The sequence below is a fragment of the Pleuronectes platessa genome, chromosome 8, assembly GCF_947347685.1.
Source record: "Pleuronectes platessa chromosome 8, fPlePla1.1, whole genome shotgun sequence".
NCBI classification, from domain to species: domain Eukaryota; kingdom Metazoa; phylum Chordata; class Actinopteri; order Pleuronectiformes; family Pleuronectidae; genus Pleuronectes; species Pleuronectes platessa.
This window is the reverse complement of record NC_070633.1, coordinates 19,424,538-19,443,228: the sequence shown is the minus strand read 5'-3', so window position 1 is coordinate 19,443,228 and position 18,691 is coordinate 19,424,538. Positions and strand designations below refer to the sequence as shown.

Here is an 18,691-nt window from a genome sequence, read left to right as displayed (position 1 = left end):
ATTGAAGTATTTGTGAAGTATCACATCGCAAAATACTTTATTCTTACTTCATCAAAAACATTTACACATGCAGCAGAATGACCCCTCATATATTATTCTGTGGTATATTGGATTATTATTGACGGTGTATTCGTTAATAAGGGTGCACAAAATATTCAGATCTTAAAAAGTAGCCTACCAACCCCAGCCCATTAAAACACTTAAATACTCGTAAAAGTAAAATGATCAAAGGCTATAATAAAAAACTACATTTAAGATGTCAAAAGTACTCAAAGCATAAATATCCCCATGTGATTACTATTTTATAATTTATAAGGGTTGGATTACCTGCTCATTCCCATGAGAAACTAAGCACAGGAAAAAGATGGACATATTATTGTGTGTGTGTCTGTGTCATTCTATTGACTTATATTATTTATCAATCCATAAAATGCTACGCATCTCAAAATGTGTAAGTCAGAATTTCTGGCCATGCAGACTCATGCCACACATTTGTCAACTAAGAAAAGCAATTATTTAAAAATGGTATCCTCTGATACTATTATTGACACAATGACAGGTAGTTAACAAGAGATAAGGAAAGGATAGCTGGACACTGTGAGTACAATAAACAGCTGTATCTATTTATTCATTGATATTCTGTTTATGTCTACAAAACATATAATATAAAATACAATCATAGTTATAGATATAAATCAAACCCTCTCTTAGGCCCTATAAAATAAAAATCTGATAAATACAGAATATTATCATTACTGTAAACCCATAGAAATGGCTGTCAAAACAAAGGTATTACAAATCATGGTACATCATTTATTTTGCTGCCAGACTATTCTTTAATAATGTTTGTTTTTGCCAATGGAAATGCTCCACCCTAGATAAAGAAAATCTGGTTCATACATGAACTAACTTTGGAAACTGTAGTTTCACACCAGACATTATTATTGGAATAATAAAAATGAAACTTAAACATGTAAAAAGGATCAATCCAACACGTCAGAGAGAGGAACTAACTTCTGGGAGCTTCTGATAAAAAAGTTGTGGGTTGATGTCCCACCAGGCACAGTAATTGCATAAGTGTGCAACAAAATACATAAAATATGATTATCACAACTCAGAGATCTCCCTGGAACAAAACTGTATTTCCTACAATTCCCATCGTGCAACACATGTTCAAGAAGCTCCCGATGGACATGGGACAAAACAGGAAGAGAATTAATCACCTCATTCATGATTGTGTACATTCATAATGCACATTTGGTTCCAATATTGCACAACTGTAAACACTTCAATATACCTTGTGTACTTGATTTCGGCTCAACTTGAGATTGATTAAAAAAAAAAGGCATTTCATGTTTCTTTGGATGTTCGATTGTTGTCAGAGAATTTCATAGATTGTTCTGCGAGGCCTCAATGGCACTGGCAGGTCCTCAGCAGTGTATTGGTCCGACTTCACATTTCTCTCTAGTTTCTTAATAAAAGGAACTGCACCATATCAACCTCCTTCCATTTGTCACATTCACTCGCTCATTCACACCTTCCTACACACACAGGCACATGCACACACGCACTACTTCCCCCCAATCCACACACAATCACATACACATACACGCACACACACATACTAAATGCTCAAATGTACAATTGCACTGTTAATCTATGAGCCTCCTGTCTCCTCTCTGTGAACCGTATTCACTGCACAGTCACAGACTTGGCCAAGTTTCGGGGACAGTCAACCTGCAAAGAGAAAAGGCAGATTGTTATTGCCAGTGATCAACATGTGATCAGTGACTGTGGCTGTACTCTATATGTTGTATAATAAAAACAATAACTCTTTGGCAGAAAAGGTTTTAGAAAGTGCGGCAAAGTACTGCAATCTGAGACTTGACCTGCATTTACATAAAATTTCTTTGAAATGCTGAAATTATACTTTGTTTTTATAAATATTAAAAAAACACACATATATATACATTTGAGTTATGCTACCCAGTGATGTATAAGATAGACTCACGTTATAACCACATCATTTATCTAAAGTTCAGACATACTATGGTATTAAAACTAATGCAACACTATCAGTGTATGCAAACAATTATATATATTTATTTATATAAAAATCGATGGATCGCAAATTGGCAAAATGTGGTTAATGTGTGCAAAATGTATTTAGCTACAATGATCATAGAATAATATTGATTTGTTTATATAACATATCAGTGTCTACATCATACACTGACATAATGAACTCCGGTGAAGACAGTGGCTTTTAGTGAAATGTACCCAGTGTGGCATTTGTAGTATTTTAAAATGATCCGATTTTTTGTCCTGGTAAAATAACCTAGAAATATAATGTGCTACTATTTCATTGTTTGTTCGACCAGAGAAAAAGTCACATATTCACACGTCTCATGGATTTTTGGGGATAAATTGACAATAGGCACTCAGCCGTTTTATGACTTTGGCAACGTTAGAGCAAAAATACCTGGAATTAGTCAAACTGGTTTACATTGAGAATTCGTGGAGACGGACTGAGTGTTTGACGACTTACATCAAATCCTCGCAGGACGGCCAAGTGGAAGGACAGGAGCTGGAGGGGGATGACGCAGAGGATGCCCTGCAGACAGTCCACAGTGTGCGGCAGCTCGATCGTCTTGTAGGCATTCTTAGACACCTCAGGGTCGTCTTGGCAACACAGGATGATGGGCCGACCCTGACGACAGCAACATTAACATACGTGAGTCAATGTGACGCTATCATTCGTGATGGATTTGGTTGTTTGCACCATGAGATCATTCAGAATTCTGTTTCCTTATACTTCTTATACTGTCAAACCTTCATGATCAAGAAAATAAGGTTTCTTTCGCTCTCTTAATGTAAAATAAAAACGTGCTTTTCCAGGACTTACCGATCTGGCGGTGACTTGCTGCAGAGCATTCTGGCACTTGGTGTAGCAGGCGTCTCTCATGATGATCATGATGACCGGCATGTTTTTGTCGATGAGCGCCAGAGGGCCGTGTTTCAGCTCCCCAGCCAGGATGCCTTCTGAGTGCATGTACGTGATCTCCTTGATTTTCTGCATTAGAATTAAAATACATGTCAATGTTTTCACGCTCTCCTTTTTGATTTATGCTTTGTGGACTGTCCTTTCTTCTTTTTTTTAAAGGCCACCATGGCATTCTTAACTCACCAGCGCCCCTTCTAGGCAGGTGGCATAGTTGAAACCACGGCCCATGACCAGAAGTGACCTTTCCTCGTACAGCTCATTGGCAATGGTCTTGATCTTATCATCCAGAGTCAACACCTTCTTTATCAGCTCTAGGAGATTATGAGAAGAATGAGTTGAGGTGAAAGTCTTACAAATTAAGAGTTTGACACGGTGAAGGTTTTACACAGATAATGCAATTATCTTATAATTCCATAGATCTCTGTCTATCTGTATGTGGAATACATATCTCGAGAGCCATTGATCTAATTCACACTCGGCCTGTCTTTTGTTAAGGGCCTGAGGAAGTGCAGTGTTGAATAATACACTCTGAATAAAACGAGACCAGCGCTCTGTGGCGGCGGCGGCTAAGATGCAATGTAACTGACATTTTAGATCACCACGACAGCACGTATACCACTGATTCTCCAATTCGGGGGGGGGGGGGGGGGGTTCTGTGTCCTGAGCTGAGCTTCACCAAACTTTGAATTAACAGGGGAGCAGCTTTTACTGCCGAAGCAGTGGTGAGGTCCCAGCATCGCAAACAGCTCATCACAAACAGACACATTAAGCACTGGTTTTGCTCATGCGATTGCTGCCATCCGACTACATTTCAACATGCTGGGACCATTTGATGTCAGTGATGTATTGGTGTCTTTTTGGAGCACTAACCAGGTAGCACCCTGAGGCCAGCGATGATCTCCAGTCTTCTCTTCTGTAGGGAGAGCCTGTCCTCACTCATCATGAGACCAAACATGATGAGGGCCACAAACTGACTGGTGTAGGCCTGAGTCACACACACACACACAAGAAACACAAACATGAGCTGTGAGGCAGGAGGCGTCAAAATCTTGCAAAATAAGTCTAGTTTTAAGATATTTAGTTAAACAATGACTTAATGAACATAGAGTCAAATACAAAGTTTTGTTTAAAACATGACAGTTTATTTTAAGTGTAAAAATTTGTCTTTTTTTGTATTTCTTTGATGCCAAGTGTCTGTTAGATGTATGGTATAAACTGTACCTTGGTGCTTGCCACTCCTATCTCAGGCCCAGCATTGATGTGGACTCCACAGTCGGTTTCTCTACAAATGGAGCTGCCCACAGTGTTGGTTATACCAACTGTTAGAGCACCATGGTCTTTGCAGTAGCACAGCGCCATCAAGGTGTCTGCTGTCTCTCCTGGGCGAGCAGAGGGAAAGGAAAGACATGTTAATGATGCAGAATTACAGCACAAAGAGCCACTTTCATGGTCACATTTTCTTGTCAGACAGAGTGTGACAGCCCTGAATATTGTGTGTTGCTGTCACCTGACTGGCTGATGAAGAAGCAGACATCATCTCTGAAAACGGGAGTGTTGCGGTCCAGGAAGTCGCTCGCCAGCTCCACCATGACGGGCAGCTCTGTGAGCTCCTCGAGGATCTGTCGGGTCTAAAAATGTAGATACACAAAATCCTCATCATGCCGCTCTCATTCACCAACATGATCATGATTCTTCAAAGTCATTCTTAGCTCTACTTACACCCACTGCCGCGTGGAAGCTCGTGCCACAGCCGATCATGATTAACCGTCTGCAACGCTTGATTTCCTTCAGATGGTCCTTCAGCCCACCGAGAACCACTGAGGAGACGGAGGGTGGGATATTTACATCAGCTCCACTATACTGTTGATTTAGTGCACGACATTCAACATTCACAAAGTAGCTTCCGTCATGTTATCTTACATGCACTCTGCAGTTAACGGGTTGGACATACTTGAGAATTGGGCTAGAATAGTTCCTGTTGATGTTGACTGAAGGGATCAAGGAGCTGCCCTCTAAGTAGAAGAAGGCAAGCCACCTTATTAGAACTCCACTCACCTTTGTTGGAATCCGAACAAATCCGGCCTCTCATGGTGTTGACCACTGACTCCGGCTGCTCAAAGATCTCCTTCTGCATGAAGGCATCGTAGTTTCCTAAAGAGTGAGGATTATAGGAGAACATGAGATTATCTGGTAAACTGACACTTGCTCAAACACGAAAAGCAGTATAATGTTTTCATTCAGCCAGCAGAGGGCAAGCAAGCATAGGACTATTGATTTGTAGCACGACTATCATACAGTGTGTTTACATGTATAATATTTGAGTCTGTGCTATAATCTCTTATATGCAAAGCCATAAACTGTGTGTTTAAATCTTCTTTTGCAAAGTTAACTAAATTAATAGGAATGAATTGTCCTCCAATATTTCAGAAGCCACGATCGTCTGACCTTTCATGATCTGCTGCAGCTCCATCTGCAGGGTCTGGATGGCCCTCACAGGGTCGTCCCCGGCCTGCCGGTTCAGCCTGTGGATGGACAGTTTCCCCTCAGTCACCGCTGCGATGTCGTTGTCCTCCAGGTACAGCACCTTGTTTGTGTGCTCAATGATGGCGCTGCAAGCGGAGAGGGAAGACAAATGCAAAATGTTTTTCTCTGAAGTTTTTGGGGATAGATATGGCTGCAAGAGGAAAGGAAGAGGGGGTTGATTTTAAGTTAAACACCAAGAATGTAATAACATGGCTCCGTATTGCAGTCACATGGTTTCTCACCTGGCGTCAGAGGCAAAGTAGTACTCCACAGCCCTCCCATCCCCCTCTGAGTCGATGGGGTCAGAGCAGTCAGGACGGTTATGGCTGTTCCTTTCCTGGACCACCTCCTTTAGAGGACCTAGGGAGTCAGAGGTCAGAGACTAAGGGTCAGAGGTCGCACAGTGACTTTGAGTGACTAAAGCAATCAAGATGTGCACATCGCTTGAATTCTTTCTCTTAACTTCGAGATGAAGTCAGGTCCCGGGGTGGAGATGGGTTTGACATGCTGGGAAATTCTTATTAAACAAACCTTTTCTGTGTGACATTAGACCCAATCGGAAATTGTCTAACAGATCATGAATCATTAATGGCCATAGATAAATGTACACAAAGGGCTATATGTTAACAAACGAAGTAAGAGATGTGAAAGAAGCAGTGACTTTGTTGGGTTAGGGTTTTTATCAGCCGTAACAGTGGGACTGGTACTTTTTGTGTGATTATGGTAAAAATGTGGTTGTGTAATGACTATTCAGTACACATGGGTTACAGCATCAACATGTTGATGGAAAAGGCAGCTGGTGTGATCTCATCATAAGACGTTGTGTAGTTCACTGCAGTGTACATTTGCAGTGTGTTTTTCGGTTTTACCAGTTGGGGGCGTTAAAGTTGACAAATTTCTAACTGGCACCTAATGGCCTTTAACTAAATCTGAGATGAACTCTGCCAGATTATTTTACGATGTGGTTTTTTGTCCGTCAGATAAACGCATGTCTGCAGATACATCTACAGACTTTCATGTAAAAGTATATTTTTTGGACAGTGATTGTTTTTTTTATTACTTGTGGTCTAGTTGAACAAACACAGATTAGTGTTAATTAAATGTTCAGTTAAGTTTTGACATTATATACCTGCTCTCTAAATATCTGCACAGGCCATTGAAAACCCTTTATTGGTCAGCCGCTACAGTTCCCGCATATCCACAAATCACCCAGTTCCGCCTTGGACCTTGGACTGGACCCACTAGTGCCATTAAGAGCCATACATTTTAAATGAACTGATAAGACAGGGAAAAGAGTAACAGTAACACACACTGTACAGAGCAGCAACAGGCAGACAGTTGCTGACAGCTATTAACTATTAATGACGACGAATAATTGTTTCCTCTTTCTTCTTCTACTTCCTATTTAAGAAAATTGACACCCTGGGCAACAGACACCTGGCTTTAAAGTTGGTGAATAAAGTTTGACTTCACAATAAATAACAGAACCACATAGAGTCGAGAGAATATTTCATATTTATTTCACTATCAGAACTAAGAACATAAAGATTTGTACACCTGTCAGGTTTATTTGAGTCTGAGTGAACAAAATGGAAATCTCTGACTGTTTAAATAGCTTGTTGAACCAAGGTAATAATTGATTGAAGGGTAATTCTGGTTAAATATTTACTTTGTTTAAACTAACTTTACGTTGACCTTATTAACTCTTAATAAACCTTACTCCCATGTAGCCAAAGCCCGATAGCCTGATCCTTATCATCATTATAAACTATAAACAACTAATTTATAACCAACACTGTTGCACTGGATGACAAACGTCCTGTCGTTTATTCATCGTCTATCCCACCGACACCATCCTGTAGCTTTAATTACTCACAAGAGCAACATATCAGTTGCCAAAAATAGTCCCAGACAAATATTTAATCCTGTCTCAGTGTGTCTGGCTTATTCACTTTCCATGCACAAGAACTTAAACTCTTTGCAGGAACGAACAGGATCTGGACCGAGAGCTTCCGAGATCCGAGAGGTTGCGGAGTTTCTGAACTTAATGGGAGGTAATGAAACAATCCCATTTGGATGTGTTAGTGTAGCGTTAAAATAAAATCCATGTGCATTTCCTTCATCTACCAGTTTTATACTTTTATGCTGCGTTATCACACAGCTCAAGGTGTCAAAGGGCCAGTTGTTGCGTACATGACCGAGACAGTCGGCGTATCTTTATCTCTCTCAGACACTCAGACCCTGTTAAAGGACTATCAGCAGGAACAGGATTGTTTTTGGCTCCGCTCAGTCAGACCTGTCTCCAGAGCACAGTGCCAAATAAACATTACCGGTGAAAGAAATGGACTGGTTTGTTTGTACTTCCTTAGCCTAACACAAGCCCAGGATGCAGCCAGTATGATGGAGTCTAAGGGCCACTTAAAGGGGAATAAATGGAGATAAAGTCACAATAAGCTAGCCCACTTTATGGCAGCTCGGGGGGGCTGTTGTGATAAACATCTTCCTCTTGTGCTATTAAGAGAAAATAAGTCATCTTTTTAAGAGTATAAAGAAGGTAGTTTAGGCTTCGAATCATTTGACAGTGGAGAGTATCAGAAGATCAGCCTGTCACCTGAGTTCAAATGAGGCATTTGGAGCATCTTGTTAAGTTACAAATAATAAAATATTTAATCTTTTGTCACATCAGCACCACTTCCTCATGAAAATCTGGACTTTGAATAGATCGTGCAAGAATTGGTCTAATGAGAAGAAAGAACCACACCGACTCGGAAGCTGCCTCTCTTGTGGAGGGAAACATTTTTGGTGACTGCAAACCTGTCATTGGTTCCATATTTTGGATCCAGGAGCAGAAGGAGTTTACCTCAGGTGAACACTGGATCTCCTTGCTGCTTATTTATTTATGCTCATCGTTTTATGACTTCTTATTAAACATATATTTTGGTCTAAAATAGTCTATATTGTTTTTATGTATTTGAAAAACAGTAACAGGCCTGAAGTGGAAGGAGAGCAGGATAACACCTCAAACAGGCGCAGTAATGACAGGCTTAGGACAAGATGGTTCTAGATAAAGGCTGTGTATATACCCGGTGTAAACATCTGACACTGGTTCAGTTATCTAAGCTTTGTGTAGATGCTCTTAACGATGTGTGTCTGTGTGTGACTGGCACATAGGCAGAGATTTAGGCTGCGTAGTAAGAAAGAAACAGGAACAGAGCTCACCGTTGTTGTACTGGACGGGGATGTCCACGGTGGACAGCTCGTGCTCACTTCGCACACCAATGAGCAATGGACTTCCTCTCCTGGCGAGACAAGAAAGACACGGGTCAGAGATGGAAGGAGAGGCAGAGACGGAGTGGGGGAGGCGAGGATCAGGCTTCGTGGACGCACAATAATGTCAAACACACACCGCCGCGTGATAATAGAACGAGGAGACAACAAGACATCCTGTCCCACTGCATCACTCCTTTAATGATCCTCAGCTATCTCCCTCTATTTTTATAACTGAATTTTCTATTGTGCAAAATTCTTATTACACAGTTTTGTACTAGACAGCCGCCCCACTCACACAATGCGCCTTTCAATCTTGAATCCTTTATCTACATCCTAGTAGGATTCGCTCACAGTTCCTGGATCAAGTCACTTCCTTATTGATTCTATGTGGGATCTGTCTACTGGCTGTGGAGGTTTGACAGGTGACTGAGAGGGATGAGAGGAGATTAAACCTTTACAGACTCCTCCTGTGACGCAGTGAGAACAGCATAATAAAACAAAAACAAGCTGCTACGTCAGCGAATCTTCAGAAACACCTAATTTCTTGTCTTTCTGCGTACGGCTCACTTCTCGCTCTCCGAGGAGCAGATTTCTCTGGGGCTCAGCTGCATTGACGTAAGAGCGCTGGTTGTTTTAAAGGGTGTGGGGCTTTTAGAAAAGGGAAGGCTCGCAAACAGAAACATGTGTTCACTATCCAATTCACTATTTACCCTAAGGGAGGGAGAGAGAGAGACGAGAAGAAGGGATGAAAGAAGAGAGGGTCTGTAAAACAAAGATCAAGTGTTGGAAAGAGAAGTGAAAGGTCCTTGATGACAAAGGGTGGGAGCTGACAGGCATCATAAACATCATAATTACAAACATTCCTGTATACCTCCATCCTGAGAAACAAGGCTGACTTTTCACTATGTCAACCACAAAGCTACACTGAGTTAAACTAGCAGCAGCAGCAACACTATCAGCTCTCTGAGTCAAGTCTGTCAAACAGACAATCCACTGTATGCCATGCAGCGAGTGCCAGGGAGCAGCCTTTCCAGCACTGATAGGCGACCTGCGTGAACCACAAGTTACAGTCCACTTCTCTGTCTTCATGTTGTTGCCCATCTGCCCTCCTCCCTCCGCTCCTTCTTTTTCTCCCACTGGCATGCTCCAGCAGCATGCCTTCCCCTAATCCATGACAGCTCACTGAACCAGCAAACGTATGAAGCCTGATAAAATGATGAGACGTAATTAACCAGGAGTCTTGCCGTATTTCCCGGACCTGAAAGTGGAAACTCTATATAGTCTCTCCATTAATGAGTCACAGAGAAAGGAGGTGCGGGTCTGGCAGCCCAGAGGCCAGAGGCCCAGGAGGGAGGGAGGGGAGGAACATGAAATCAACCATGACTCTCTTTGCCTTGAGTCTTATGACGCAGACAGAATTAACACACATGCAGATGAAAACCAGCACAATTACGCTTTATAGTAAGACCAGCGTAATGGACGCAGGCTATGATAAGCCACGATGAGTGAATAAAAGAGTCACAGAATCACATGTGGTGTTGCTTCACAGTGGCAACAACAGGGATGAGTCACATCCAGTGGGTCTTGGATCATCCCAGAGATAATGGAACATTATATTAAGTTAAATGCCTGTTTGTGTGTGTGTGTGTGTGTGTGTGTGTGTGTGTGTGTGTGTGTGTGTGTGTGTGTGTGTACTAACCTGGTGGAAACAGCATCTCCAGGGAAATGACAGCTTTTAAACACCAGAGCGAAGGCCCCCTCCTGACACACAGAGAAGCAGAGGAAACACAGAGTTTACATTTACTTGAAGACGGAGTGAAAATATATGCCAAGGTTAAACGAGGCTGTGAGGGAAGAGGAGGGAAAACAATTCCACAGAAAAAAAAAACTAAACGTGCAGTGGGCTCCTAGAGAGTGTGTATAACCCTTCACAGAAACATTTTCTGAACACAAGCAAATGTTTCTTTAGGCCCCGAGAGGTTTGGTAGCAGTGGTGGGGGTGTGGGGCAGGCGAGTGTTGGGAAATAGTGGGGGGGTGGGATTGAGGCAGGGAGGGTTAAGAGAAATAAGTACTTTATTGTTTAATGTCATCTGTATTTCGAAAGCACGGCCCCCCTGGTGCCTTCTATAAGCAGAACTGTTTCTGTGTTTCTGTGTACTTACACCATGTTGACCATAGATCTTACAGTGTGAGGACATCTTGGTTGTTTCTCACTTGTTTAAAGGGAAGTTTGAGGGTTGTGTTGGTGTGTGTGTGTGTGTGTGTGTGTGTGTGTGTGTGTGTGTGTGTGTGTGTGTGTGTGTGTGTGTCTATGTGAGTGGTGTCCATTACTCATGTTCTTGGGACGTAAATCTGTTAAAAGCATCCCAGTATGGGGTCTTCCTTATGGGCAACAAAAGCAAGTCCCCTTAATGTAAACCAATACATTTTAAGGTGAAGACAAGTTGTATGGTTAGGTTTTGGTTTGGGTTAACTTAAGGTTAATTTTAGGTTAAGGTTAGGGTAAGGGTTAGGCTAACTCCCAAATGAATGCAGGTCAATGTGATGTCCTAGAGGACATCACATCGACTTGCATTAATACGTTAAACTGTCTGGTTCCTATTACTCCAGATCCAAAATGGCTACTCTTGCCTCCTCTGTAGGTCTGTGGAGCGAGACCTCCCTCCAGCTGAGAGGTGTGAAACTCTCGAGCATGGGAGCCACACAATGGGGGAAACATGTTGACCTCACCCGGAAAAAAATGTGTTTCTGCGAGTGATGATGTCACTCCTGATGCAGTAAGGGCGGTTGCCATGGAGGCTGTTTTTGTGATGTGTTTTCTGTGTTTTAAAGTTTCAAACTGCTGAATGAGAGCAAATGAATGCATGTGTGTGTGCATGACTGGTCCGGGAGACGATTTATGACAACACGCTACATGATGCGTCGCTTCATAGTTACCAGGAAGCTGGTAATAAACAATTTTCCAACTCTTAACACAGAGATGAAGCAGAGGAGCCAAGAAAACTGTGCTGAGCGCCACTTGACACAAAGAAATAAAAGTGAAATATCTAAGAGTATTTACAGAAGAGGAAGATGAATATCACAACAGCCCCCCCCGAGCTGCCATAAAGTGGGCTTGAGTGCGTCAATGAATTGTGTGAGCAGCTCACCAGCTGTGGAATGACTCTCTCAACCAGCGTGGAGAAAGTGACGTTGTCGTTCTCACGGTTGTCGTAAACATATTTGATCAATTTCGGGATCACCTCTGTGTCCGTCTCTGACTCAAACTCGTATCCTTTGGCGATCTGGGAAAGGCAAGAGAAACAGTTTATATGAAGAAACACATCCAAACCCTCAGATGAACCATAAATCCATATTTATTTCAGCCTCAATCTGTATATAAAGATGGACGACATGACTGCTCCTCAAAAGTGAAGCCCCGGAACGTCTTGATCGCCACTTGGTGGCTGGCTGCAGTATATTTCATAAATCCTCCTCAATGTTAGCTTTAAGTTATGTTTAGTTATTCTTTCTCAAAGATTCTTTTCCTTCATTTTAGGGAGTTCTTAGCACACAGATGTTTGTTCAACTGTTAATTTCTCCTTTAAGTTTGGCTTTAATTTGTTATTTGATGATTAAAAACGAGGTTAAACGTCATGATTGACAGCTGGGACTCACTCAGATAAAGGTAGGAAGTAGAGACACATTGTCCCTCTTTTTACATAGTGTGCGGTTTCAGCTGAAATGGTGACATTATTCTCAGACAACAAAAACTTGTGCTGCAAATCCAAAGTGTCTCATATCACTGTTTGACGTCACTAACTACCGTCTTACTTTAATGAAGTAAATTACCCAGAGACAGACCTTATCACAAAGGCACAAAATAATAATTAGCTTTTGTCAAACCAGTTTAGTCCACTTCCAAACGCTTTGCATAAGATAGAACAACATACCACACATTGTCACATTGTCTTCCCGACATGCGTAAGTGTGACGGCCTGCAAATACAATAAAACCGGAATTTCCTGATGATAACGTGACTTACCAGGTACTCCTTCAGCTCTTTGTAGTTGGTGATGATGCCATTGTGGATGACAACAAACTCTGTTAAAAGCAGTGGATATAAGAAGATTAGATAAAGGGTCAGAAGGTCCAAAACTATCATAAAGACATAAAGCAATTTCATAAAAGCTACCATGTAATAATAGGCTGACATTTTATATAATATACTAAATACCATAAACAGGTTTCACACTTTGCACTTGGTCATACAAGGGAATGTCATTGACACACCCGTGCACTAAATGCATTGCTGACAAAGAAATGCATGTGCATGACAGAAAGAGGGTGTGTGCGGGTGTTTAGTTTCAAATGATGAACATGTTGACAATGAAGAGATTCTAGGAAATCAGGTAAATTTCAATTGTAATATGACACAGTGTTAACTTGCATGTGAGGTATTTACCATTTTCCTTGTCGGAGCGATGAGGGTGGGAGTTCACGGCACTCGGCTCTCCGTGCGTGGCCCAGCGAGTGTGAGCGATGCCAAAGTGTGTGTACAGCTTGGCCTCCAGGTCCAGTGTGTCTTTTTCTGGAACACACAACACCAAACTTTTTACTCATCATACAACCCTGCAACTACTACCATCAAATTCTATTATAAAGTCTAATCTTATAATCTAATGATAACTAATCATTGAAACCTACTTTGAGTCTATAGTTCATGTACGTAACAATAATATCGTAAAAAGAAAAATGAAAGGGTGAAATGTGCATGAACTCACTGTGTAGCTCCTCATCCAGGGCCTTGACCTTTCCAGCCTTCTTGATCAGGCAGATGGTGTGACTGTTGATGTCAGTGCCCGACTTGTCAGGGCCGTCCACAGCAATACCTGCGAACAGACGGAGGGAAGAGTCGTCCAAGGAGTCACACAGACAATACGCCAAACACACAACTGTCACTATTAAAGTTGTTCTTTGTGTTAATGATGAGAGGTCAAACTGAACTCTTCACCGAGAGACACTGTTTGGGAAGATGAGGGCTGTGTGTTTTCGAGGGGATCAAAGTAACTGAACGCAATAGTATCTGAGGTAATGTGTAAAAAAATTGTTATAACTTTCATCGTGAGTGGTCTGTCTTCACAACTTCAAAGTGCTACTTGATACTTGACGGTTAATACTTTTTAGTGTTAGGTTGGAATGTGTGTGTGCGTGTGTGTATGTGTGCGTGCGCTCAATGTAAAATATAAGGAAGACATTTTATTTCTCCAAACATAATATCACTCAACAAAAGAATGCTTTATGACAACCATAAACAATGGTTGTGTGATTAAAGGTGTGGCTGCACTCTGGTAAGTAGTTTCACCTGTCTTACAATGTCTCTTCGTTTCAGTCAATATTTGACCTGGCCTTCATTCAAATAGCCAATATGGTTCATGCAAACAGAACCAGCTGAATGGAATAGGATGTTCTGACAGCGATTTTACTTGTCATAATGACTGATAGCGTGTGTCAGGCCTGGTTCCATTCAACTTTAAATCCCTGCTTAATCATTTTTCTTCTGTTTGTGGTGAAATAATGCCTGAATTGGGACTTTTTTTGAGGACCTGACACTAGGGTGCTGCTGAGGAGAACTATTAGTGTGTTTGCATGGTTTGTGCGAGTGTGTGGTAATGTGTGTAGCAGCTCTGTGTAGCCGTGTGTCTTACCTGCTGAATCGTACCCTCTGTACTCCAGGCGCTGCAGTCCCTTCACCAGCGTCTCAAATACCTCCCTTCTGGTGCGAGGCACTTGGTAATTCAGGTAGGCAAAGATCCCTTTAATGGCGGCACAGAGAGAGAACTTGACTTGAATCCTCTGACATGGTAAAAGCGGTTCACACAACTGCAAAGCACACAATGGCGTATTCGATTTTCGATACGTAATTGTTTGATTATCGTATTTGGTCGAAGGACAAGAAAAGGAACAACCCTTTACACAGCCATTAAGTGACATTACTATACTTTTAGTTTGATCGATGATGGTGAGAGTTATGGATGTTCAGGGAGATCAACCTCTTGCTTGTTTATCATCTCCGTGTGGTTATTAACCTCAGGAAGAAGGAGAAAACTCAACAGGCACAGGATTAATTACATAAGTTGAACAAGCTGAAGCATCCTGGCATCATTTAAAACAAGTTGACCCCCACCTTCTCCTCTCTCTCTCTGTGTGTGTGTGTGTGTGTGTGTGTGTGTGTGTGTGTGTGTGTGTGTGTGTGTGTGTGTGTGTGTGTGTGTGTGTGGGTGGGTGTGTGCGTGTGAAGGAATGTTCCGGGCAGCTCTCCTCCCGCAGGCACAGAGATGACCATTGACGGACGCACATTGCGCGCAGTGTTGGAGCAGCCAGGTAGGGCCCGGCCAGCTGCGGTGGACCCAACCTCCTCCTCGCAGACAGGATGAAGAGAGGCCGGAGGACTGATGTCGCTTCCCCCCTGAGCCGTGAACGTGACAGCTCCTTAAACAGCTCCCTCGACTATTGTGGATGACTGACGTCAAACGGGGTTTGGAACGCAGGCTAGTGTTGATGCGCGTGTCTTTGTTTTTTTTTTAATTCATAGCAGTAACTGGTATGACCTGTATGTCCCCCCCAAAAAAAAAAACCACTGACACGTTGCATTTACGCGAAAAACTCTTCAAGAATCCACCCGGATGGAAAATAAAAGGCACGTACGCACGTTCCCCACTAAGATAATTCTAAGGTCCGGATAAATACGTACAACTGAGCATGTGATCGGAACTTTGCTGATCGGTCGCGGCGTCACTGAGATTACACACAGAGCATCGCTATCCCAGCTTCGGACAGGAGCGAAGTCTGTTCATTGGTTTCGGGCGTAAAACTCTCAGCTCCCCGCGGCAAGTAGGGAAATAAAGTCCCGGGACGATAAGAGAGCGAGCTTACCACACATGGCTCGAGCTCGGGCGAGGGTCTGTCAGTGAGGAAGCGGCGCGTCGGTAAGTTCCCCCCGGGTTGCTGGAGAGATGCTGTCTGCTTCTGCGTCTCTCGCTTCGGATCCAGGGCGACTACACGCTCCGGTTCCCTCCCACCGTGCATTTTAATGGGGCTTCCTGGAGAGTCGGCGGGCCGCACCTCCTCTGCCTCCGCCTCCGCCTCCGCCTCCTCCTCCTCCTCTGTGCCGCTCGCACTGCGCTGCGTGGCGCACAGGTGTCCGCTGCTCCACCTGGCAGAGATGGATAGGTCGCCTGTTCCCTCAGGGACATCTTAGACCCGCCTGTTCACGTGAGCGGCGCTGAGGAGTCGCCGGTTCACTTTGTGCATCTGTCAAACACGAATGATTGTCTTCAGTTGTCGCTCGCTTCTTTCATCCGTCGTTTTGTTTGTTGAAGGTCTGGTCCTGACACTTGGACATTTTCTACACAAAACCTTGGACAAATCTTGGACAAGATTGATTTCAGCTTTTTAATAATTACCCTTTCACCATTTATCAATTTGGAAATCATTAGAAACGGATTTACTGGAATGAGAACAATAGGAAAAGTAATTTGGGAAACATTGTTGGTCATCTGTTTATGTTGTTGTACTGTTGCCAAGTTGTATTTAGTTGTGGAGAACTTAGTGACAGTGAGTTAATCAGTGGTTACAAAAGAATGAGGAACAAAGAGGGAAATAAATGCAAATGAGTGCAGTCCCTGAGGGACTACGAATCATGTTGTGGAAAAAAAGAAATAATAAACAATGTAGAATTGATCAGTCACTAGTTCTGAAACGACAACCTGTTCCAAGTCTGCAGGTTCACTGGGTAAACTAAAAGATCCAAGGTGTGTGGGGAGTAAGCTCACATATGTTTGCAATTTTTACTTTAATAAAGAAGTATTTGATACTTTTTTGCTTATATAGCATAATATAGTTTCTTTTATATATATTGGTAGATTTTCTTTTGTAAATCTTAAAGGTCCAGTGTGTAAGATTTTGGTGGAAGGGATCTATGGAATATAAAATAATTTTTTGTTGTTTTCTCTATTGTGTTTCATCTAAATTGGAAGAATTGTTGTAAAGAATGGCCTTTTATATGTAAATACTTTAAAAGATATATCTCTACAGAGGCCACCATGTGATTTACAGTAGCCCAGGCTGGACAAACTAAACACCTTTTGAGTTTTGATGGCAACTGAGGGCTAGCCCAGGAGGGTGAGGTGAGGGGTATTCAGCGTACTTCACCACGAGATGTCACTTAATTCTACACACTGAACCTTTAACAGACACAAAATGCTTCCAGGATGACACTTGGGATTTTATATGAGATAGCACAATGACAACAGTTCTTTAATTTTGAAATATTAGAAATACAGAGCATTAAGGAATCACATTCGTCCTAAACCAGAAGAACTTCGTTGTCATCGTGCCGGGTTTGAAGCACATAGTAATAATCTGGTGAGATTCCAGGTCAGATTTACATTTTACGTCTGAGATTCAACAGAGATTATTACACCATCAACTCGACTATGTGACTGGATACGTTTGATTTCTTCAGTGTTTATTCACATTACTCCCTCACACACTTGTTGAAGCAGATGTATTAAACCTAAGGTCAAATTAAAAGGCTACACAGCAACCACATCACTTGGACCTTCACACTGCTTCTACTTTCTGCAAGGTGATGGACCTGCTGGACCCAGATCTGTTGGCAAGACTGCATTCCGAGCAAGAATGAGTGATTGAAACTAATTGAGTTAGGGTGGGGACTATAGTTTATATAGATTTATAGCGGTAGATTAAAGTTTATTTGCATTAGACATATAAAAGTTATTGCGTATACTATGATTTGATAATGTTTGGACTTGATAGGGAAGTTAAATGAAAGTGAAATATGAAAGTTATAGGTGAAGGGGCTTGAGGCAGAATCTGCTCATCCCTGCCCCTGCTCCTTCGGCTGCCGGGAGACATGGAGAAGCGAGAGATCGTGTGAGACGGTGTGTGGGGAGGGAAACATAAGAAAGGCAGACAAGCAGGGAAGTATGAAAAGGCCTCATGGGTTTTCCCTTCTGACGACAGCTCGTCCACTTGCTGTCCACGTCCCTTTGTTAGGAATGTGTGATCGTCTGGCCAAGTAGCACGCCTCGCCTCGCTTTGTCCAGACCACATCAGCCCATACGCCATCATGATGAAGGAGAACGGGGGTGAACCATTTTCAAAGTGTACTTATCCGAAGCCCCACACCTTGGAAATGCTACACAAAACTACATACACTAAATATCTATTGCTGCAGGCTTGTGTCTATACAGTTCAAATTTAATGCTTGTTTTATACACTGCCTATTCAAACTAAAGGTATATTCTGCCCTGATATTAGTTTGAAACATTTCTTGGAGACAATCCACACTTCAACATTTCAGTTTCTCTTCTTTGGAGTGTGTGCTGACGCTTGTTCAGGTGTGTGATGGGTGTGCGTGAGTGAGAACCAGGCACACACGTAAAAGAACTGCATTCCTCTGCGGGCTTAAAGGATTAATCAATATAATTACTTGGGCCCCATTACTTTGTTATCCATTGAGATCCACCCTAAGGATCAAAGGTTCCTTAATGACTACAGTGATATAAAACGATGGGCGCCTGCAAGATTTTGCCGCAGGTTATCAAGGAATAATTCCGTGACTGTCTTTTTAGAGTGTCCAACCTTTCTATGCTGTAGTCTGATCCGACTTTAATGCTTCTAGTTGCCTCTAATTGCGATGTGCTCTAACAATGAACAACATGTTATCATCATGGCTGGTCTGACAACTTCTCATTTCAATGGTAAACATTTAATTGCCATTCACACCCAATTTGTGTCTTTGACTGATGATCACTCGTCAGCAGCCAAGACTTGGGAGACGAACCGCGAGGGAAACACCTTCATGTTCAGCACATTGCATTCTGGAC

At 42.4% G+C, this 18,691-nt stretch overlaps 1 protein-coding gene across 1 annotated transcript; it reads right to left on the bottom strand.

The window, feature by feature from the left end:
• Positions 1 to 602: 602 nt before the first annotated feature.
• Positions 603 to 15,874, bottom strand: gfpt2 (glutamine-fructose-6-phosphate transaminase 2). The gene is made up of 19 exons (XM_053429060.1): positions 15,714 to 15,874; positions 14,486 to 14,593; positions 13,562 to 13,669; positions 13,243 to 13,368; positions 12,823 to 12,881; positions 11,948 to 12,082; positions 10,497 to 10,558; positions 8,747 to 8,826; positions 5,770 to 5,887; positions 5,450 to 5,613; positions 5,060 to 5,155; positions 4,724 to 4,821; positions 4,512 to 4,632; positions 4,226 to 4,383; positions 3,875 to 3,989; positions 3,188 to 3,315; positions 2,906 to 3,073; positions 2,549 to 2,710; positions 603 to 1,737 (listed from the first exon to the last, which is right to left on the bottom strand). The coding sequence occupies exons 1-19, from the start codon at positions 15,718 to 15,720 to the stop codon at positions 1,693 to 1,695; spliced, it is 2,058 nt and encodes a 685-aa protein (XP_053285035.1). The 5' UTR covers positions 15,721 to 15,874; the 3' UTR covers positions 603 to 1,692.
• Positions 15,875 to 18,691: the final 2,817 nt, after the last annotated feature.

Excerpts from the sequence above, each read along its gene's own strand:
- gfpt2 (XM_053429060.1), bottom strand. Across the intron at positions 13,369-13,561 it reads CCTGGATGAGGAGCTACACA|AAAAAGACACACTGGACCTG; the intron begins GTGAGTTCATGC and ends TGTGTGTTCCAG. Across the intron at positions 1,738-2,548 it reads CCGTCCTGCGAGGATTTGAT|GTTGACTGTCCCCGAAACTT; the intron begins GTAAGTCGTCAA and ends TTCTCTTTGCAG.